Source organism: Oreochromis aureus, linkage group 4, assembly GCF_013358895.1.
Source record: "Oreochromis aureus strain Israel breed Guangdong linkage group 4, ZZ_aureus, whole genome shotgun sequence".
Taxonomy (NCBI): Eukaryota; Metazoa; Chordata; class Actinopteri; order Cichliformes; family Cichlidae; genus Oreochromis; species Oreochromis aureus.
The window spans coordinates 22,465,073-22,490,103 of record NC_052945.1 but is presented as its reverse complement, the minus strand read 5'-3'; the positions used below and the strand labels follow the sequence as shown (position 1 = coordinate 22,490,103).

The window sequence follows — 25,031 nt, the reverse complement described above, 5'->3', positions numbered from 1 at the left end:
TTCCCTTTAAATTCTGAGTTAATACCTTTAAACTCATTCTGTTTAAATTGGTGAAACCATTTTTGAAAGATAAAATGTTGACAAAGAAAGGTCACTGAAGCAGAATCAATAACTCACTGTCACAATAACACCCATGATTGTACCATCCGTGAAAGCATATTTATAAAATGTACTGTATCTAAAAACATGTTTTGATGACCTTAAAAAATGTGAAAAATAATATTCATAAATATTTAAGCACCATGTCAAGAAGAAAACAAACAGAAATTTAAGTAAAATTTACACAGAAAAATAAATATTTTCAGTACTTTTCAAGTGAGTACATTTGAATAATATATTTATAATATTATAATATATTACAATTTTTTTATTCTGAGTTGAAAAGTTTTAAAAAAACATAAATACTTGAAAAGACATCTTAAAGGTCACTGAATCAGAGACACTGTAAGACAGAATGATGGCATTTAAAGAGCCGTGAATCTAAATTTATGGGTCAATTTTTCAAAATCATGCATTCACAAAATATGCTGGTGCATGTATACTCTGAATCAGAGCTTCTATCTGGGTTAAATAAACTAGAGGCACAATTTTTATGCAATAGGTACTTGTGACTCTCAGAGACGTTCTCTATATGCAAAGTGACTTTCCTGACAGTCTGCTGTAAAAACCTACAGCAGAAGAAGAGACGTTCTCATCAGATCACCTTCAGTACCAACATGTTCTCGGGAGCTCGGCTGGTGTTGCTGGATCCTGTGAGTCCCGCTGAGGCAGAGAAACTGACAATATGATAAAAACATAATAACTGTTACACTTAATTCTTTCTTATTGTTTTCGTGTGACGTGCCACCTAGCCAGTCTCTGTGACTCTGCAGCCAGGGGATTGTCTGACCATCACCTGTCAGGTATCCTATTCTCTTAGCTGTGCTTGAACATTTTGGATCAGACAAAATGTTACGGTCAAAGATTGAACCAAGCATGGCAGATCACACACAGAGGCACAAGTGAACGTGAATTCACAAGACTTTATTGAGAACTTAGAATGTTTTCTACCCTGTTTTGTTAAGCGTGGAAGATGTATTGTGTTTCCTTGAACAACGAGTCGACACCACAACAGAATTCAAGTTGGCATTCTCCAGTGGCAGAGAAAAAAAAGCTGCATCTGTTACCAGTGTTCTTCAGGTGGCTTTCATTGGAAAGGCAGGCGTAGAATGTGGATATTTTTTGAATGAAAGACATGATTTCAGGTATTGAAAGCAGATTCTTTGAAGGACCTGAGAACAAGAGCAAAAAAGTATTCTCTGACCGATCTTGATAATGAAAACTTCAGGTTGGTTACATACAAGCTTTGTGTATTACATTTATTACCTATCTGATATTTTAGTAATGGTAACTGAAAATGATTATAATCCTTTGTCTACATAGAACTGTTGGTGAAATAATTGCAGTCAGCCTCGCCCAAGGTGGCTGTGATGGCCAAACCCATGGCCACACTCTAAAGTCGGTAACTCTTGTATTTTCATTCCTTTGTTTGAACACAATAACACACTTTAGTTTCCAATAAGTTTATTGATTGGTTTGGACACATTTGTTCCATTTGTAAGTGTGCACATTTAGTTTACTTATGTATTCATACCGTCTCATTACTTTGATTTTTGACTAACCTTTGTTTCTTTTACTTCTTACCTGCTATGATCTGGGGAGTTGGTTTGAAACCATTAAATACAAAGAGGGATAATTGGACCGCACCACCACTTCCTGCTGAAGGGGGAGAATGTGTGTTTTCTTTAATTAAGAACAAAGTAGTTGTACTTAATTAAATGTTTGAGTTTAGGGTTTAGTAGTTTTGATTTCCTCCTTTGGTGTTTAGTTTATTAACAAACCAGACTATCCTGCATTGTTTATTGTTTATGATTGTATTTGTTTAGTTACCCCTCGTGTCTCATAATGGTCTGATCAGCCATTATATATACCCTTGTGTGTGATTTTATGTTTAGGTCAGTTATGTTTGTTTGGGCAGTCATTTGGTTTGTTAAGTTTGCAGTCTTTGCCTGAGTTTAGTTTCTTTGACCTCTTTTATGAGCTCAAATTTATTACTTTTGTAAATATAATTTTTGGGTTGAATAAATGAAACCCTATTTTTCTAATAATTCCTGTGACTCCTGCTTTTTCAACTCGGTCCATCACATGTGGTGTCAAGAGTGGGATCTTTCAGTTGAGGAGACAGGATTTTTATTTTTATCTTTTGGCATTTTCCTATCTTTTTTTTCTCTCCTGACAAAACTTTTCGAGCCATGCAGAATGCTGTGTAGGAAAGGAAATAGAATGGAGACCAAAGAGGGCGTGCAGCAGCTGGAGAGGGAGAAGGAGATGGAAGAAGGAATTTCAGCTGTGGCTGGAGACACTAAAGGAGAAGATACCAGGGAGCCAACTCTGCTTGATATTGCTGGAATTCTTCAGGCCTTCATGGGACAACAGGAAGTTTGGGATAAAAAGCAGAGAGAGGATGCAATACTACAAGAGCAGTGTTTCAAGAGTTTGCAACACCAGTTTTGGTTTTTGCAGATGGAGATGCAGGCCAGAACCCCCCCGCTTCCAGAGCCCACATCATCTGATCCAGAGCCTGTTGAAACTCCAAATGACTACCAGGCTCAAGCAACATCTCTGCCTGAGGGTTCTGGCTCAGCCTCCATATTAACAGGTGAGTCTGTGCATATTCATCATCCCAAACTGGAGAAATTAGCTGTTGAAGATGATGTTGAACATTTTCTGACCACTTTTGAGAGAATTGCAGCTGCTTGTCGTTGGCCAGAGTCAGACTGGATTTTGCACCTCATTCCTCTTCTGACTGGTAAGGCTCGACGTGCCTATGTCAATATGGATGTGGATGATTCACTGCAATATGATAAGGTAACTTGAAGACTTGAAGCTTAATCCAGCAGTGCCCCATAAATCCTACCTTCCTCAAGGTTACAATAGTTCTTTTTCTTTTTTTTTCTTTTTTTTAGGTCATCTGTTTTACAGTTGATTCAAATTAAATTTGTAATTTTTAGCAGTGTTACTGGATTCAATTACACTACTTTTAGCTACAGGAACCTAAAAAATGGCAGCTGATTGCTATGTAAAACTAATATGCAAATCATATCAACACTCCATTGTTTAGGTACTTTCTGCGTACTCATCTTGTCATTAGTTCCACTTTTTTTCGGTAAAACTTTGGGTAAGGTCCTACGTTGAGACATACTAAGCAAGTGCTTTGTTTGCTTGTCTAAACAAAGCTTAGACAACTTAGACACACTGCTTTGTGTGGCAAAGAAGCAGCAAAGAAATCCAGTGTTTTAGAACTTTTTAAGAGTGTTGACTTTCAAGTCCATGTTAGGTGTCACTGTTGGTTTGACACCTGTTGCAAGAATTGTATGTACAGGTCACGACCGTGACCTGTACATACAATTCGACTCAGAATGTTCCAAAGGATTAATTGTTCTCTGAAGTCCCTCCAGGGCATTCAATCTCAGGAACCACAACTGTGCTGCTGGATTCCTCTTGCAGTAGAGCACTCTCCCAGTCAATGCCTGGATCTTGAAGCTCCTTCAAATCCACAAACACATAATATTCATTATTCCAGTATAGGTACTTTTTGGAGTAATGTTCTTTTGTGTAAGCGTTCTTTACATTAAAGTTCTTTACAACCATTAAAAAGGTGGCCTTTGTTTTCATTTTATTCTTCCAGTAATTTAGATTAGTGATAATTGAAAAGCAAGAAAAATAAAATCACGAGCAATATCTCCCAGATGTGCTGCAAGTGTTCAATTTGTCAGAAGACAAGAGTTACCTGCTTACTAATATTTTGAAATTCAAGATTTAAATAAATAAATTTAAAAAAAATATATTTTTATGATCTGGTACCTCAAGTCTCTCACCCTCATCCAGCTCTTGTAGATGTCCCAGACACCAGAGCAGTTCAGGAGTGAGACCTCCTTCTGTCCTGAGTTTAAGGACCTATCAGATAAAGTTGATTAAAGCAGTTTTAAAGTATACTGTGCATCTTTCTGCTCAACTTGTGTTAGAGCTATATAACTGGGTATTTTACCTTATTAGCTTATGATTTGTGTCTATGTTGACCAGGAAGAGAAGGCCTCGCACTGAGTAGCTTCTTCGCACAACATAGCCTAGTTCTATGATCCGAGAGAAGATCCCTACAGCATCAACTCGATGCATGAATGCCATCATTCTCCACCACTGAAACCAAATGTCCTTGAACCATTCGATAGCCAGTATTTGGCTCTTTGGTCATTCATTGTGCTGTATCTTCCTATCACAGACAAGTCAAATTCTTGCATCCACCTGTCAATTGTCCTTCTTGAAACACCAATACATCTAGCAATGTAGCTGACTGGCAGCTGAGTGTCCAACAAGTTCTTTAGTTTTTCTTTTTCTAATACAATTTTGGGGTGGCCAGATCCTGGACCAACGTCTGTTTCCAGTTCCACAATGGCCACAGAGTTGGTGTTAATTTCACACTGGACCAGATCATGGTTTTTAGAGCCTCTATAATGTCTGAAACACCGCCTATTTGCTCGGAGAAAGATTCAAAAAGAACAAGCTCATGACGAGTCAAGAACAAACAATCTAGATTTAGTGGTTGTTGGTTTAAAGCAGCTTCCAGTTTAGTGAGAAGTCTATGCATCATTTGGTATCTCTGTCATGGTCCGCGGCCCGGCGTCCGAGGAGCTGATGCGATGCTCACGCCCACGGGCGTGGCTGTTAACTCTACACCTGCATCTCATCCCAGGCGATTATCAGGTGGACTACTTGATCCAGCCCAGCCTGCTGCTCCACGCCAGTCCGTAATCGTCTCACAGCGGTAACGTATGCCTACAGGGAAGCGATTGTGAAAACCCTCATTTGTCTGCATGAGCGCTGATTTCTCCCTGTGCACTCAGATAACTGCTCGGCGTGTTTTTGAGCCACCTGCCTGTCCACCTGCCCGCCTGGAGTTTTTTGATCACCTTCAGTATCCCTCACTTTGCCTTCCCTGGAGCTCCCCGCGGACCTTCACCCCTCCCTCCGGCTCTCACGGCCCCGCTTTGACTGTAAGACTCAAACTCTCCCTCACGTATGCCGCTTTTCCCCGCATCCCAGTAATTCTTCTCTTTTTTCTGTTGCAGCCTCCCTCAGTCCCGTTTTCGGCGTTCCTGCGCGACTCTTCTCCCGGTGCCTTGGTTTCTCTAGTTTCACGTGTGTTTTCCTTGACCCTCCCGGGACACCTTTAGTTAGAATAAAGTTTATTTTCTCGTACTCCTGCGTGTGTGTTGGCTCTGCTTCTGGGTTCAGCTTGTGCACTGAACTTCGGTTCATGACAGTCTCAGTATATCCTGGTAAAAGCAGTAAAGAAAACTGACAAGTAGTTAGAAAAATACAATGAAATAATGCACCGCAGACAAAAATAAACAACCCATAAAACTGACTACATGAGGTACATCATTTTTCAAGTTTGCAAGTTAGCTAGGGTCAGTTATCGAGGGAATATTAATGTACAAATTTATTTTATGTTACTTACATGTGCCAGGGACATGCTATTTTCGTGCAGCTGTTTAGTATTAGAAGGCATAAGACAGAGCTAGCCAAATATACGTATTTTTCACACCGGATTATAAGGCGCATTGAGCGAAACAAAACAGATAAGTCAAACTTTACTAAACTCATTCTTCCTACTTCCTCCAATTCCGTACCATTGATTCATTAATGCTGAATTCTCTTGCAGCTGCTCTATTGCCATGTTATTGCAGTATATTAATGACTGACCTCATATTGCGGATGGATTATCTCAGTTGTTCTCCTAACTGAAGTTTGGTTCGTTTACAGCACCCTGCCATGCGATTGCATTTGTCCCTAACCATCGGCAACACTCATGTTAACTTTTATTGAGTGGAAAAAAGTTTGCGTTCATCCTCCAGCTTCACTGTGTTTATGTTATGATAGCATAGCTGTGTCACTAGCGATCACGTAGCACCAGCTAGCTGAACTTCACTAACCCTACAAAAGTCACTGCTGTTTAGTTTTCTGTCTTCATTTATGTTGGAAGTGTTAGCAGAGCTGTACGTTTTAATTTTTTTCAGAAATCTCTCAGTCAGAACATGGTACATCATGTTTAGGTGGAAACTAGTGAGCTAACTTCCTGCTAACGTCAAACTCCGTTAAATTTAATAAATTCTGTTTACATGGATGCCTGGATGTTAAACTTAATTGTTACACCTGTTAAAGCAGCAACACTGATCATTTTATTAAAGATGAAGGAATTTAGACAGTTTTTAACTCTGGGACCTGGGAATCACTGTTTTCTCCTCAGGTGTGAAGTGTGAACAGCTGACACAGCCACCCTCTGTGATTGTGCAGCCAGGTCAGCATCTGAACATCGCCTGTCAGGTCTCTTATTCTCTGAGCTACTACACAGCTTGGATCAGACATCCTGCAGGGAAAAGACTGGAGTGGATTGGAATGTGATCCACTTCGGGCACTTACTATAAAGAATCACTAAAGAGCAAGTTCAGTATTGACTTGGACACTTCGAGCAACACAGTGACTCTAAATGGACAGAATATGCAGCCTGAAGACTCTGCTGTGTATTACTGTGCCCGATACTACAGTAACAAAAACCTCCCAGTGGCTGAGAAATTGTAGCATAAACCACCAGAGGAGGAGCTCTAAGACCTGTTTTTCTGTGGAAAGGAAACAGTTCTTAAACTCTTCAGTTTGGGAGGAAATTCTACAAAACTGATTTTGAAAGATTTGATAAAAATGTTACAGCTTGAATAATCTTTACTGTGTTCTTTAATAAAATTGATTTCTAATTGTCACTTAAAATGTTGTCATTGACGGACCGATTTTGCTTAGAATTATATTTTGATTGCATCATCTGCAACCAAAACCAAAGACCTGCGCAGATACTTGTGAATGAATTGTTGATTAAAGGAAGATATAGAAAACCACATTTATGGACAGTATATGGTACAGAAAATGTAAAAAAAAGAAAAAAAAAAGAATGAAAACAATCTTGTCTTTCAGAAAAAATGTCCCCTTCCTCTTAGAAAACAGTGCAGATAGTGGACTAGAATAATGATAGACAATCAGAACGAACGGTTTTGTTCGTCTGTGTGGTGGACAGATGTTAAAAATGTCTTAAAAATGTTGAAAATGTTTTTAAAAAGTTGTTGTTTGTCAGTTTGATGAAATCCAGACCAGAGCTTAAAAGTTCGTTTAGAATCTCACACAACCTCTGGATTCACTTTCAGAGACACACGAACTCCAGACCTTCGTTCACCTCTTCCCCACAGGACTGCCTATTTTAAAGATCTTGTACCCACTGATGCCAGAAAGCTTTCCTGGATAGTACGTTCCTATTTTCTTTAGGAAGAGTTCCTTAACCCATGCAGTGAGTTCACCTGAAATAGTTTTCCAATAATCTTGAAGGAGCTCCCAGAGATGCTGAGCACTTGTTGGCCCTTTTACCTTCACTCTGCAGTCCATCTCATCCCAAACCATCTCGATTGGGTTTAGGTCAGGTGACTGTGAAGGCCAGGCCATCTGGCGCAGCACTCCTTTACACTCCTTCTTGGTCAAATAGCCCTTACACAGTCTGGAGGTGTGTTTGGGGTCATTGTCCTGTTGAAAAATAAATGCATGCAGGAAAAGAGTCCATAGTGTACATGTCAGACACAGCACATAGTACAAGCAGTAAAGAACAAGTTCAGCAAAAACAAAGACTCTTCCAGAAGGACATTGACTCTAATGATCAGTGTATTACTGCCAGATAACCACCCACAGTAACAAACATAATATAGATCTAACACAGGATCTTGATTCTAATGACATAACATGCCATTTGTAGGAGCCAAAGATACAGTAATTAAAACCTCATGACAGCAAAGTATCCTCAGCTTCCTAATAGATAATAATAATATATATATATATATCACTATTTTACAATAAAATCATTTATACCTTCACTCTCAAATGATTTTTCTGATGACAGTGCTCTGTCTGCCCTGTGAATTGCTTCACGTGATTATAATCTAATTGCATTTTTTTTAGTCTTGTGATTTAATAAACATTTCTGTCTGATTTTTACTGATTATCGGCTTTATATGATATGTGATATTATATAATATCATAATCCTTTATTTTTTTAAATGCAAGTCTTTCACCTTTGACAAGTGTGGTGGTCAACAAATCCAACTGCACTTAGACTGTTTTGATAATATTGACAAATACTTTATTGTCACTGGATGCAAAGAAAGCACATACAATATAATTTATAAAGCTGTCATTGTACCAGAGTGTACCAAAAATCCTTAAAATAACCACAATAAATACAGCCCAATAAATAAATACATACATAAATAAAAAAATGTGTACAGTCCTATAATAAAATACAGCAACTGTGAAAGGAGTGAATTCAATTCATTTGAATTTTATGTGACCCAGACATTTTAGCCCCTCCCTATTTAAATCCAGACGGCTTACTTAGGTTCTGTTATGACTGGCTGTCCTCTCAAAGCACTTCCTTCACACCTTCTCTTTCAAGATGATGCTCAGACTGTCTGTTCTGCTGACAGCGCTCTGTCTGCCCTGTAAGCTGCTTCATTTTCTAACACAACATGTGGAAATTATTTCATTTAATGTTCCTGAATGTATTTCTCACTTTACTTTATTTCTTTTCATTTCTGTTTTATTTTTGGCAGGCTTGAATGGTCAGGCTATGGAGTCCATTCCCTCCACTCCAGTGCTGAAAAAGCCTCAGGAAGCTGTCAGTCTTTCCTGTAGAGGAAGTGGTTTCAGTTTTGGCAGCTTTGGAATGGACTGGATCAGACAACCTGCTGGAAAAGCATTAGAATGGCTTGGGCTTATTTGGTCTCATGGAAGTAGAACTGCTTATGCCAGCAGTGTGGAAGGACGTATAGAAATCACCAAAGACAACAGCAACAGCATGGTGTACCTGAGACTGTCCAGCCTAAAGCCAGAGGACTCTGCTGTGTATTATTGTGCTAGACACTCTCACAGTGGTGTAAATACTCAGGGAGGCTTTACAAAAACCTCTTAACTCAGTCTTGCAGTCAACAAATGAAGGAAACAGTGGAAGATAAATTTAAGATATTATGTCTGGCACAATGCTTTTACATACAGAATGAAAGATGTGGACTTCTTGTTTTTATTATGTGTGCTGTTTAATAACATATTCATCTGTTGCTGTCTCTCTCAAGTACATACCTGTGCTTGAGCGAGAACAGTTTTATTCTGCATTGACTCTCGGAGGAGGCGGGTGCATCTTTCACCCTCTCCCTCCCTTATCTTCCCTGCTGCTGCTTCTATGTCTTTTGTCTAGTTTTGTCTAACTCTAACCCTCAAAGAGTTTCTCAGTCCTGTTCTCTAAACCAAAAAATTGTGGATTTGATCAACTGGTCCCATAAAAAAACTGACACCCTCCTGGGATTGGGAGAGCCTGATTGTCCTGCTGAGATGTTTGCTGCCGGATACTCGATGGTCGGTTGCGTCGTGTGTCTGGCAACACTCTCGATGGAGGACACTGAACGACATCTACCAATTCGGAACCACGAACAAGAAGCGGCTACAGCTGTTCAAAATCCCACAAGGCTGGCCACCATGAAACTCGATGGGCAGGGCCGTGAGTACTCAGACTGTGTTTATTGAATGCAATATGGATAAGATCTTGGAGAAGAAGAACGGGAATTGAGAAACCTGGTGACCAGTGACGGACATTAGACCAACTGTAAAACTGGATGCAGTTTGTTTGCACTAACCAAAACAACTACCATCTTCACTCATGCGGCTATCCCATTGGCACCAGCAGAAGGCCTGTCAAGGTCGAAGCTGACTGGAACAACAAAAATTCTCCATGATAAACAGGACTGTTGTCAGAACTCTTTGTCCCTCCTTCAAGGCCACCTGGGTCCACTGGAGACTGTTGACCTTCTCTTAACCGGGCCTGGTGACACTTTCTCTCAGCTGAACACGGGATACACACACACACGCACACATGTACGCACACATGTACACTGATACTGATACGCCCTCACCATCACCCTCCCTTCCCCGAATCCAACGCCTCCTCCCATGCTTACCTCACATCCGATGTGGACAGTGGATCAGCTGGAGGCGCCATCGAAGATTGCAGCGGTCCCAGATCCAGCTGTACACTCCCATGTTTTTTCTCATTTTCTCCTGAATCACCCTTTTGTGTTACACATTTCACTGTTTTTTTCCTTGCTACCTAGCCTGACCTGTCTCCCCAATGTGATGTTTGTGTATTGTATGTACGGTCGGCAAGGTCTGTCATCTCAGTTGTGGGCAACTGCAACTGACAAATAAAGGCTATGCCATCTCATCTCATCATCTCATCTCTTTAGTGCACTCTTTAATTCATTATTTGCTAATTCATAAATAAACTGTTTGAAAATATTACAGTGACAAAGTTAAAAACACGATATTTGGCAGAAACATTTTGAAGCCCTCAAAAATGTAGTTAACTGATTTTCAGGCACAGCAACAACTGCAGGTCACATCAGGAGGTACAAAACATCTGCTGTGTGTTTCAAGATACTCAACATTAAGCACTACTGTGTTTAATTTTCACTGGGCTTGTACAGATGTGTAATATGGGCATTAATTCAAAGTCTTTAACAGCCAGGTCTAAAAATAATACATAAGCAATAAGGCCCACAAGAGCTGACATGTACTTGACAAAGAAAAGTAACTCTATCTCACACTTGCAGTGAATTTGAGCAAACCAAAAATTTAGTGAAGGAGCCTTAAGTACTTGTGCAACAACAAGCCTGCTTTTATATCCATGAAATAAATTTCTCAACAGTCTTCTATAAAGACTTGACCTCATCATGTCAGTTTCAGCATTAAAAGTGAAGCTCCCATCAGGTCACTTTTATTTTCTCTACAGCTCTGCAGCTGTTGGATACTGGATCCTGTGAGCCTCACAGCTTCAGTCAGCCAGCCAGCAGGAAAAAGGACCGGGGTGGATTTGTATCTAATGTGTTGGATATACTTGTGCCACAGAGTCACAATAACACAAACCACCACACTGATATTTTAATTTTCTGTACTTCTGATTTTAGATGTTGCACAGATTAAACATTCAACATTTTCCTCACAGAACACATTCAGCCACTGAGCTTTTTTAAACATATATTAAACTATAGAGACAATCAATAATTACTGAAACACTGTTGGATTTATTTATACCAACAGTAAGGATTGGGGGACAAAAACTACTGAGCATGTAAGACTTCATCTAATTAAGGAAGCACAGCTGATTGTGTAATTTAAATGAATGAAAAACTGACTTTATCAAAATAAAGAATGAAGAACAAATGAAATCATTCAGATTCATGTTTTTAAACATTTACATAATAGTTATATAGTGCTTATGTTTATCCTTAAGACTTCGGATAAATGGCTTATTTAGCAATTATTTAATTATTTTTGATTATCATACTGCATGATGAAGAAGCTGTTTCAAATAATAAATGCTACAATGAAAATATGATTTATTAATCATAAGAGATGCCAGCACAAGAGCCCCTCCCTCTCCATAATATCCTGATGCAAATCTTCACTGTGTGCAGTGTACTTCTGTGCTGCTCACTTGTCTTGTGCTGTGTGTTGATTGTTGGAGCAGCAGTGAAGAATCTCAAGACTCACAATGACACAGACACTCACTCTGCTGCTGGTTGCTTCTTTGCTTCACTGTGAGTTCTTCTGCTTCTTATTGTTTAATATTTTTCCAGGAAACAACGAGTGCTATAAGAAGATTTTGCAGATGTCTGTCTCACTGGTTCCTTTTTAACTCCTCAGGTGTTACAGGTCAGAGTATGGAGTCCATTCCTTCCAGTCCTGTAGTGAAACGGCCTGGAGAGACTCTCAGTCTGTCCTGCAGAGGATCTGGTTTCACATTTACCTGCTGTACTATGCACTGGGTTAGACAACAACCAGGAAAAGCACTGGAATGGATGGGAATTGGCTTTTCATCTTCCAACAGCAACACATATGTGAGCAGTTTGAGTGGACGAATACAAATCAGTAGAGATGACAGCAACAGCATGGTGCATCTGAGACTTTCCAACCTAAAGCCAGAGGACTCTGCTGTGTATTACTGTGCCAAAGACACACAGTGGTTTAAGTAATGAGAGAGGCTTTACAAAAACTTTCAGCCATAAAGTTTCACAGGAACCTACAGGGGGCAGCAGATGATCAAGAATATGATGTTCAACTCACTGTCACAATAACACCTGTGATTCTACCATCTGTGAATACATATTAGTAAAATGCAGAGAATCTAAAAACATGTTATGGTAACAATGAAAAACATAACTCCAGGTTAGAAAAGCAGTTAAAACAATGAATGCAAGTACAAAGCATTAAATAAAGAAATGAAAGAAACTGTTCTTTTCTTTTTTTCAACCTTGTATCGCTAATTACATTATAAAAATTAACTTTTGTGTTCCAGATATTCTTTTTCCTAAGTCAGCAGAAGACGATATGAACAACACTGTTGTCATAAATGTGTGTTTGTCTGTGTGCTGTGTTTGACCCTCCAATTGATCCACATTGCTGTCAGCTTCTCTGATCACTGCATCAGTTTTTGCATCCATGTTCATCAAACGTTGCCCCAGCATATCTAATTAAGGGAATAGTACTGCTAATATCTATATGCAATTATTGGAAAATGGATATTAAAATGTTTGAAAGTTTAAATGTACAAAACCAAATTTGCTGCAGCAAGCAGACACACAGTAGATTTATAACTAAAACTAATACTGAAAAAATATCTATTCAATGCAAAATTGTCTTTTTAGATACATTTGAATAATATTTAAGCAACATATTTTAGTCCCTCCCTAGTAAAATCACGGTGGCAGACTTCTGTCCTCTTAGGAGCCATCTGCTTCATTTCAAGCACTTCATTCACACCTTCACTTTCAAGATGATGTTCAGACTGTCTGTCCTGCTGACAGTTATCTGTCTGCCCTGTATGATGCTTCATATTGTGATACACAAGTTATTATTTTTATTTAGATCGTTTGTTTAAATCATTATTTTCTTCCTGATTTTCACTGATCTGCTTTTTCTTCTGGTTGTTCAGCAGGTTTGAATGGTCAGGCTTTGGAGTCCATTCCTTCCAGTCCAGTGTTAAAAAAGCCCCAAGAAGCCCTCAGTCTTTCCTGTAGAGGAACCGGTTTTAATTTCGGTCAAGCAGGAATGCACTGGATCAGACACCCTGCAGGAAAAACACTAGAGTGGATGGGGGTCATTTGGTTTGATGCAAGTAAAACCATTTATGCCAGCAGTGTGCAAGGACGTATAGAAATCACCAGAAACAACAGCAACAGCATGGTGTATCTGAGACTGTCCAACTTAAAGCCAGAGGACTCTGCTGTGTATTACTGTGCAGCAGTAACATCGAGTGACACAGTGACAGAAACCATGAAGAGACCTGTACAAAAACCCTTCATTGGTTTAACACTTATAGTATGAAGCTGCCAGAGGAGGAGCTCTAAGACTACTGATATAGGTCTGCACAATTAAAAAAGTCATGTACTTTAGAATAATGAAAATAGGTACATACAATATAGATATAAAATATATAGATAATATATAATATATATAATATAGATGGAAAGAAGGAGTATTTCTTCAATTACATCTTCATTTGTTCAAATGTGAAAGCAGTGTTCTGTTTAGATGATTGTACCTTATAAGCCCTGTGTATGCTGCTCAGTTTTAGATCTTTTACAGCTGCATATGACATCTTTTGTCTTTTCATTTTGTACTTTCATACTTAGATGAGAATGTGTTTTTATCTACTTTATTAAACACTAAATAACTCATCTAACACCAATAATGTTTCTGTAATGTAATCTTTACTCATTTGGTAAAAAAAACCAAACAAACAACAAAAAATTAAAAAATGTAATATTCCTAAAAAATTCATAAATCCTGTTCCTAGAATATTGCGCTGACCTTCAGTTTTGAATCTTAAATATATCAGAGTTTGAATTATGTTTGAATTTATTTAGGTTTTGTTTAATTTTAATCTTTAATGTTTGGATTTTTGTTAAGTTGTCATAGGCCTGGGTGTGGGGACCCAGGGCTCATGTGTTTTTGGGGGGGTTTAATGAATATTATAAGTTCTATTTGACTATTGGAGTGTTTGTGGTTGCTTGTTGGTGTGATCTGCTCCTCATTTCCCTGTGTACAAGTTTGAGTGTGTGTGTGTGTGTCTGTGTATGTGTGTGTTTTGCTGCCATACCAGGCCTGGAGACTCTTCCTACCTTTGAGCTTTAACAGTAACAAGTCATAATGTTCCCACAGTTTTATTATCTTCATAGAGCATGTGTTTAATAATTATTACATATGGAGATTTTTACTAATGTATCAGAAATTCATCTCGAGAGCAAATTATTATCTATTATGTAATAAATAAAGACCATAATTTGTACATTTATAAGATTTACCTGACTAATATAAGTGGTGTGCAGAAGTTTATGTGACATGACATGTGTTCCTCTTTGAGGAGAAGAAACTGATGCAAATTCAGATCTTTACACAAGTGTTGCCAAATATAACACAAGGACTACATGGTTGATTTACACGACTGTAGACTGAGCAGAGGGACATGACTTTTACAATGAACTGTCCTGAGATTACCTTTGTTTTTCTTATAGTGTCAGTTTCAGGACAGGACATTTCTTTTGCAAACATTATGATAGACGAGTTGTATACTTGAAATATAGAAACTAAACAACTAAACAGTCACTAATTATTCCTGTTTGTCTGTAACTACTGAGGGTCAAACACTGACTGAGTCTGAATCAGTGATTAAAAGGCCTGGAGACTCCCACAGACTGACCTGTACATACTCAGGGTTCAGTGGTGATTTTCATGCTGCTTGGATCAGACAGGCTGCTGGAAAAGGACTGGAGTGGATTGCTTGGATCTGGAGTGATAGTAGTGGCAGCTTCTACTCTGAGTCAGTCAGAGGCCGGTTTACCATCTCGAGAGACAACAGCAGAAAGCAGGTGTATCTGCAGATGAACAGCTTGACGACTGAGGATTCAGCTGTTTATTATTGTGCTCGAGAGCCACAGTGACACAAGAGGAAGAAACTATTTACAAAAACTCAGCCAAGGCAAAATTTGCTTTCTACCATTCAAAGCATGTCCAGCACATTTAAGCAACAACAAGAACAATAAAAAATCAGCTTCATCAAGAACTTTGAATGTTAAATATTCAGTTTTCCTATTTTCAAGTGTAAATATCAAAGTTCATGATTGTGTTAAAAGCTTTTAATGAATAATAATAAAAAAAACTCTGAAAAATTTAAGTCTTTCAAAACTTTTATCTGCTTTATACACACATCGGTACACAAAATAAACTATCCAGACTAACATAAAGACTTTATATAATACACTTGGTTGCAACAGAAGGAGAGAAGCTCCCTGCAGAAAACTGTAGCTCTGCTGCTGCTGGATGCTGTGAGTCTCATTGAACACAAACACTGACAGCATGGACACTACACACTGTTTCTTGTATTTGAACTGTGTTCAGCATGACCTGAAGAAAACACACACAAAAAGTGCCTGAACAGTTATAGAATGAAACACACAGAGGGGGAGCTCTAAGACCATGAATGAATTGTAGATTATTTTTATTCAGTCATATTATGTGACTTTAGTGTCTTTACAGTTCATGATATTGTCAGTTTAAATTATGCCCCATGAATTAAAATGTGTTGAAAAGAGGAGGAGACAATGCAAGACTGTTATCTTCACTCTCTTGATATAGATCGCAGCACAAATCACAAAGACTCAATATACACTCTGCAGACTGGACAACAACTGTTACAATGATCAGACCTTTTTATTTAGCATTTTTTCTTTTTCTGTTGAATTTCTCAGCTGATAAGGACAAACTAATTAATTGGACAAAACTATGGAAAGAAAATTTGATTACACTAATGAACTCTCAACACTTTTAGGTACTGAAGGTCAAACACTGACTGAGTCTGAACCAGTGGTTAAAAGGCCTGGAGACTCCCACAGACTGACCTGTACATACTCAGGGTTCAGCAGTGATATTAATGTTGGTTGGATCAGACAGGCTGCTGGAAAAGGACTGGAGTGGATTGCTTTTATTGAGTATGATAGCAGCTATATCCACTACTCTCAGTCAGTCAGAGGCAGATTTACCATCTCCAGAGACAACAGCAGAAAGCAGGTGTATCTGCAGATGAACAGCTTGACGACTGAGGATTCAGCTGTTTATTATTGTGCTCGAGAGTCACAGTGACTCAAGAGGAAGAAACTGTACAAAAACTCCACCAAGTCAGAATTTGCTTTCTACCATTCAAGGCATGTCCAGCACATTTAAGCAACAAAAACAACAAAAAATAATAAAATAGCTTCATAAAGAACTTTGAACATTAAACATTTTTTTTCTATTTTTATGTGTAAATATTTAAATTCACCTTGTATGACTTTGTTAAAAGTTTTTAATGAATAATTAAAAATTATCCGAAAACTATGAGTTAGTCTTTTAGAACTTTCCTTTTTCTACTTTATACACCCGTTGGTATGCAAAATAAACTTCCTTCCAGACTAACATAAAGACTTTATATAAGACACTTGGTTGCAACAGAAGGAGAGAAGCTCCCTGCAGAAAACTGTAGCTCTGCTGCTGCTGGATGTTGTGAGTCTCATTGAACACAAACACTGACAGCAGTATCACAGCACACTGACTGTAACTGTTACACAGTCATACTGTAAAGTCTGAACAGCTGCACAACCAACACATCAAAAGAAACACACACTTATTCAACTGTCTCATGTCAGTGTATTCTGTTTCGCTCTCGTCCACACAACACAGACATCATACCTAGTAAAATCCAGGTGCAGACTTCTGTCCTCTTGATTTGAAACCCTTTGCTCAAACCTTCACTTTCAAGATGATGTTCAGACTGTCTGTCCTGCTTACAGTTGTCTGTCTGCCCTGTATGTTGGTTCATGTTGTGATATATAAATTATTATTTTTATTGAGATCATTTGTTTAAATCATTATTTTCTTCCTTGATTTTCACTGATCTGTTTTTTCTTCTGGTTGTTCAGCAGGTTTGAATGGTCAGGCCTTGGAGTCCATTCCTTCCAGTCCAGTGTTAAAAAAGCCCCAAGAAGCCCTCAGTCTTTCCTGTAGAGGAACCGGTTTTAATTTCGGCCAAGCAGGAATGCACTGGATCAGACACCCTGCAGGAAAAACACTAGAGTGGATGGTTATTTGGTTTGAGCCATTTATGCCAGCAGCATGCAAGGACGTGTAGAAACCTCCAGAAACAACGGGAACAGCATGGTGTATCTGAGACTGTCCAACTTAAAGCCAGAGGACTCTGCTTTAGAATAGAATAGAATAGAATAGAATAATCCTTTAATTGTCCCACAAGGGGAAATATTATATTACTGTGCAGCAGTAACAAAAACCATGAAGAGACCTGTACAAAAACCCTTCAAGCATTCTTGCATTTAAAAACTCAGTGAATCACAAAGAAGCTTAAAGACGGTTTACTTTTGTAATTCAGAAACTGTGCCATTTTTTGTAAAGATCAAATTTACACAGGAAACATACCAAAAAGTCTTCTCCATAAAAGGAGTGTAATTATCAACAGTAGGCATTCAGAGGTAGCATTAGTATATTAACTCAAATCAAATTAAATTTTTGCCTAGCTTATTTATGTAAACAATTTATGTAACTTATATATATTTATATATTACAACTATGTGTAATTGCCACTGTTACCAGAATGATAAAACTAATATCACTCATACATTTTCATAGCAGATTGGAGTACTCTGGTTTTGTCTCCTGTGAGGACGACTTATTTATAAAACTATTTAACTATGTGATTTGATGATCTTGGCAGGTGTTTATGGTCAGACTCTGACAGGATCTGAACCAATCAGTAAAAGGCCTGGAGAATCCCACAGACTGACCTGTACAGGCTCTGGATTCACATTCAGAGACTACCCTATGAACTGGGTCAGACTGGCTCACGGAAAAGGACTGGAGTGGATCGCCTTTATAAACACAGGCAGTTCTTATATCTATTACTACCAGTCAGTCCAGGGTAGATTCACCGTCTCCTGAGATGATTACAGCAGTAAAGTCTATTTACAGAAGAACAATCTGAAGACTGAGGACACAGCAGTTTATCACTGTGCCCAAAGATGTTACTGTGAGAAACAGTAACATGAGAGTCATAGACAAACTACTTTATCTATTTGCCATGGGATGGAAAGATTAATACAACAAAAAGGGATGTTGACAAAACTCAGTGTTCCCAGTGCATATAATGAATATGTTTGAAAAGAAAACAAAAGAGGTAAATAAAGTTTGTAGCTTTAAAACAAACTGTTTTTGTTAGGATCAGTAAAACAGTACAAGGAACAACTATCAATAAAATTAGTTGTATAACATTCATTAAAAAAAACACTAAATATAATTTTGTTCTTTTCTACTCTCTCATCCTGTTGTACAAACTGATAGAAGCCTCCTTTGTTTATTTTTTCTTTTATTGACACATATCAAGTGGAGAGGCCAAAATAATAGGAATAACATTGTTTAATTCAATTCAGTTCAATTTAATTTAATTTGCCTAAAGGTGCTTAATCATTGTAGGTAAAAACCCAACAACAAACTCCAACAAGAGAAAATCCCGAAAGGTTGATTCTGTTCATCTGGACCCAGCTTTTCAGTAGTAGAAATGTTTTTTCACTCATCCAAGTGACTTCTTCAGTCCCAGCTGACTGCAGGTTTCCAGTACATTGCACAATAACTGAAACCAGCCCACTGAATGAACAATGGGCTGTGAGGTCAGTTCTTTGATCATTAATATGCAAATTCTTATGACCATTGATCAACAAGAGAATTTGCATCATGGCTGGATCAACCTCCTCAGGGACCCTGGGCCAGAAAGTTGTTCTTGGGCCCTACTGAGCCCACAGTACATGTCAGGGTCCTTATTCCCTTAGTAACTACATTAAAAGCTGGAAAAAAAAAACATAATCCTCATCTTTTTTCTATTTTGAGGTAGTTTAATGTTGAGTACATTTATTGTTTCTGAAATAGGAAACAGCTGTCAAATAAATTGCACATTTCCTCAGGTTTCTGATAGTTAAACACTTCAAATACTTACTGGGTCTTAAGAAATGAAACTTTACAATAAATATGATCAGCTAAAGTAGCAAAAGTACATTTTTACTCAAATTACAGAGTACATGAAGTGTGCTTTGGTTCATCTCTGGGGCTGGGCCTACACAGATGTAGCTCAATACTTTCAATGAAAAGAGTAAATACATGCCCCGGGGCAGTGGTACTTTATAACCATCTTCTAATATCTTGTTATTTTTGTTGTGATGAAAATTTAGACAGGAAGTAAATAACTCACTGCCTGCTTAGCCCCTTAAAAGCTAGCTCTGCTATCATGATGGAAAGAAGTTGCCTCTCACATGAATTAAGCCTGTTAACAGTTGTTTTTGGCCGTTATTCAAACAAGTCGAGCTGATTATAATGTTACTGATTTTATTAAACATGTATATTTTTGTTGGATCCTTACAGCACTTGGTTTTATTTTTGTTTATGTGAGAGAAGGCTTTTAGGTTTATATAAGGACCTACATTTCGACAAGCTTTTCTTGCTTTTATCTTCATCTAACCTTTAGTTTCCTGGGTGCTAAAGTTTGCAACTACAGTACGTTCTTAAAGAAGTACCATATTAGGACTTATTAATTTGTTAGGAAACATGTTATTTTATTATCTATTTAAAACATAAAGCAGTTAGTTGGTCAGTGATTTAGTTGAAGTTTTGTTTCTGGTTGTGTCCCTTTGGCTTTACCAGCTTCATAACAGGAATCTTAAGGGCTCTTACTGAATACATACCAATATTTCCAATGGCTTCTGATGCACATAAACAGTTTGCTGCTGAGTTGAGCAGGGTGCTCTCTGGATGATGCCCATTATATTGTCCCAGTAGAAAAAACACGATGACAAGAACCGGGACAATACAGTGTCTGTAAAGATTATCAGCAGGCACAACAAATGAAGTACAAGTACAACATTTTGGGTCATTCACTCAGCTGAGGGGTTTGCACAGCACATGCTGCTTTCAAAGGGGCCACTGCTCATCAGCTACAGTGATCACCATTAAATCAGGATCATTTTCTCCTCTTTCAGGTATTCTTTGCTGAGGAGGAGTCGATGCAAAACTAATTTCAATATAAATATATATGGTCAAGAGTAAAAGTTGGGATTCAATCTAACAGACACACTGTTGACTGTTCAAAGACATTCTGACTTTAACAATGACCAGATCAGTTAATTTAGTTGTTTTACAGTTTCTGCTTTGTTTCTCAGCTGACAGACATTCTGTTGGATGAGTTAACTGATGTAAAGAAATGCGATTACACTAATAATTTGCTAACATTTCAGTAGGTAGTGAGGGTCAAACACTGACCTGTACATACTCAGGGTTTAGCAGAAAGTATGTGTATCAGCACATGAACAGCTTGATGAATGATGATTCTGCTGTTTATTTTTATGCTCAAAAGCCACAGTGCACAAAAACTCAGCACATCAAATCAACAAGTTAAATTAAGTTTTCATATTTATATAAATGAACTGCTGCTATCAACTGACCAATCGAATCAGAAAATAATAATAAACGAGTTTAAAAGTTCAGTTTTAATTGCTGTTGATTCACTCATCATGACCAAAGAGTAAATAAATACAAAGAAAGTGTGGATTTACAAGATTTGTCTGATCAGAATGCAATTAATGTAACAATAGTTAAGTCAATAAATTCTAGTATACCGAAATTGGGTTTAGTGTGATTCTCTTTGAGAAGGAGGAGCTGATGCAAAACTATGTTTTTGTTCATTTTTACATAAATGCTAAAGAGTTTTCAGACAGAGAGTAAAACATTGTATCAACTGTAGACTGAACAGAGATACAGCAAATAGTTTTCATCATGTTCAGACTTCATATTTGGTTCACTTTTCTCATTCTTTTAATGAACTGGTCAGATAAGGATGATACATTTACTTTCACTGGTGAAAGGACAAATGAAATATCTGCATCATTGTATCTAATGGGCTGCTTATTTGAAGGTACTGAGGATTGTACTTTTTGGTGGAGGTTTAGATGTCTGATAAAATGGTTTACTCGTTTAGTGCTGGTTTTTAAGCAACAGCTGTTGTTTGTAAAACTTTTTCAGAGATGCCATCAACATGATCTGCAACAGTAACAAGTCAGATTGTTCCCACAGTAATATTAATTTCATAGAACATGTGTTTAATAATTATTACATATGGAGATTTTTACTAATGTATCAGAAATTCATATGGTTTGAGAAAACAATATTATATATGTAATAAACAATAAGCATAATTTGTGCATTTACCTGATAAGATTTACCTGATAAGTGGTGTGCAGAAGTTTGTGTGACATGACACTTGTTCCTGTTTGAGGAGAAGAAACTGATGCAAATTCATAAGTGTTGCCAAATATAACACAAGGACTACATGGTTGATTTTCATGACTGTAGACTGAGCAGAGAGGCATGACTTTTACAATGAACTGTCCTGGCTTTATGTTTGTTTGTCTTATAGTGTCAGTTTACTGGGCTGGTAAGGACAGCACATTTCTTCTGCAAACATTATGAAATGTTTGAAATAAAGAAGCTAATTATGTTTTTGTCTGTAGGTACTGAGGGTCAAACACTGACTGAGTCTGAACACGTAATTAAAAGGCCTGGAGAATCACACAGACTGACCTGTACATACTCAGGGTTCAGTGATGATATTCATGCTGCTTGGATCAGACAGGCTGCTGGAAAAGGACTGGAGTGGATTGCCTTCATCTGGGGTGACAGTAGTGGCATCTACTACTCTCAGTCATTCAGAGACAGATTTACCATCTCCAGAGACAACAGCAGAAAGCAGGTGTATCTGCAGATGAACAGCCTGACAACTGAGGATTCTGCTGTTTATTATTGTGCTCGAGAGTCACAGTGACAGAAGAGGAAGAAACTCTGTACAAAAACTTAACATATAAAAAAAAAAATTAAAATTTGCAAAATTTGCTTTCTGCAATTCACCTTTACACATTAATACACATCAACACACTGACAGAAACATTATCCTCATCTGTACTTTATCTAAATGTTTTAAATTTCATCAGTGATATTAAAAAGGTCAAACAATCTCTGAGCTAGTGTTGTGAATTACATTGTTTTGTGTATGCACCAAAGAATTTTTGCACCACGACTGCAATCTCTAACTATTAGTGACAGGAGAACTCATATCACTATAATAATTTGTCATTGCCAGTCTGTATCCAAAGGAAACTTCCTCACAGACTCTTATAAAGAGTGATGTTAGTGCTGTGAACAGAAGAAGCTCCCATCAGTTCACCTGTAGCTGTGCTGATGCTGTTGGTTGCTGAATCCTGGGAGTCTGACTGAGGTAGTGACACTGCTATTACATTTCTCCAAAACACGTGCTGTAAATACTAAATGATTTCCCCTTGCTCCTTGAAACATTTATTTTATTACTCATCAATTTATCAGTGACATATTTCAGGGTATTTAAATAGTCATCTGCAGTTCAAAACGCAGTATAGACACTTATTATGCTGGGCACATAAAAACATTTATAAACTCTAACATTACACAGCATTTATTTGTGTTTCCAAACTATTTAACTTGACAGGTATTGATGGTCAGACTCTGACAGAATCTGAACCAGTCATTCAAATCTCACAGACTGATCTGTACAGGCTTTGGATTCTTATTCAGAGACTACCCTATGAACAGGCTGCCTTTATAAACACAGGAAGTTCTTATATCTATTACTTCCAGTTAATCAAACGTATATTCAAATCAACAAAGATGACCCACTTTAATAATGATAATTATAATAATAATAATAATAATAATAATAAAAATGAAATCTAAACTCTTTTTCTTTTTATTATTGTGCCCCAGAGCCACAGTGACACATGAGGAATAAATGTTGTCCAAGTACATGGAAAACTTGCTTTCTGCAGTTTACATCAACATAAATTAATTCATTGCTGTTCAACATCAACAACATTGTGAAGAAACACGATCTGTAATGCATTAATCAGCATTAGTTGAGTTCAGACTAAATAGAATTAATTTTGTTATTTTTATTATATATATTTTGTTCCACCATAGTATGTACAATAAATCACACAGATACAGTCAGGTGGTGAATTACAAAATTTTTGCAGTACACAGAGATGATTAAAAAACAAATAATATGATATTAATATATAAGTATAATGTTTATGAATACCTGAATTTATAAAAATAATAATATATAAGAACTGCCTTTCAGCAGTGTCAGTGCTGCATATATCAGCCCTTTAGTATCAAAACACTAAATTACAGTTATTTGCTTGCATTAATAAAGAGAAAAAATTCAAGCATTTTTGATATGCTGTTTAGAGATGGTGGTGACTCTCAAAGTAGAGCCAATAACAACCAAATGAGAATCGATAAGTAATATCAATGATGGAATCAGCGTTGATAAATTCTTATCATTTCCCATTCCTGGTCTGACCAATCGATATTTCTCTAATAATCTATCAGTGTTTCTATATGGAAAGGAAGCCTCACCCAGACTGAGATAAAAACTTGATTTATTGCTGCTGGTTGCAACAAAAAACAAGAAGCTGATCACTTTCAGTATCAACATGTTCTCTTTAGCTCTACGGCTGCTGGCTGCTGGATCCTGTGAGTCTCACTGAACAGAAACACTGACAGCATGGACACTACACACTGTTACTTTTGTAAGAATTGTATTCATCATGTTTTCTCCACAGGTGTGACTGATCAGTTAGTACAATATTCCTATAAAGAGGCACCAGTGCGATCTACAGTCCACCAAAAACCTGTGCAGATACTCTCAGATCAATAGACCAACAATTTCTCATTAAAAACAAAGTAGCATTTATATATGAGATATTTACATATGATAAAGAAAAAAAATCCAAAGGTGCTTAGAATAAGTATGTACTTCATAATTAAGAAATCTGGTAAATATGCTTTGCATTTTAATCAATGGGATTGATACAAGGTGATGCACTTGCAGACGGATATGTCTGCAGTGTGCACAGACTAATACCAGAGCACTGTGCTGTGTGTTACTGTGCCAGATACACACACAACGGCCGGCATAAATATGCACATACAAATGCACGCTAAAAGGTGAGTAGCTGACTTTGCAGTGTTTGATTTTCTGATTAAACTTTTTGTCAAACATGTTAGAAAATATTTTTACATTTCTACAAGAAATCTAAAAGTTTAAAATACTGAAATGGAACATGAATGAATCATATCATCATATCTTTTTCTTACTACTCAATGCCACAGTGCAATCTGTTTTCTCTTATAATGTACCAGAATCCATCTGTATGCAAATCAAACTTCCTCACAGGCTGATATAAAGTCTGATATCATGCTGTCAGTCACAGAATAAGATGAGAAGCTCCCATCAGATGATATTTAGTACCAACATGTTCTCTTTAGCTCTGCTGCTGGCTGCTGGATCCTGTGAGTCTCACTGAACAGCAATAATATGATCACAGCACACTGATTCTTACTGTTACTACATTCAACATGTTTTCTCCACAGGTGTGAAGTGTGAACAGCTGACACAGCCAGCCTCTGTGATTGTGGAGCCAGGTCAGCATCTGACCATCACCTGTCAGGTCTCTTATTCTTTGAGCTACTGGACAGCTTGGATCAGACAGCCTGCAGGGAAAGGACTGGAGTGGATTGGGATGAAACATACTGGGGACTCTCACTATAAAGATTCACTGAAGAACAAATTCAGCATTGACTTAGACACTTCAAGCAACACAGTAACTTTAAATTGA

The 25,031-nt window shown here is 37.6% G+C and overlaps 1 long non-coding RNA gene and 2 gene segments (V, D, J or C); all 3 read left to right on the top strand.

Annotated features, from left to right (window-relative positions):
• Window positions 1-4,704: 4,704 nt before the first annotated feature.
• Window positions 4,705-5,344, top strand: LOC120440067. Its single transcript, XR_005612948.1, has 3 exons — window positions 4,705-4,861; window positions 4,941-5,090; window positions 5,166-5,344. It is a non-coding gene; the product is annotated as an uncharacterized LOC120440067 (long non-coding RNA).
• A 3,237-nt stretch (window positions 5,345-8,581) lies between these two features.
• On the top strand, window positions 8,582-9,097 carry LOC120440015. The segment is given in 2 exon segments: window positions 8,582-8,627; window positions 8,739-9,097. Coding segments are annotated over 2 exon segments (405 nt in total).
• A 15,571-nt stretch (window positions 9,098-24,668) lies between these two features.
• Window positions 24,669-25,031, top strand: LOC116314589. The segment is given in 2 exon segments: window positions 24,669-24,705; window positions 24,787-25,031. Coding segments are annotated over 2 exon segments (282 nt in total).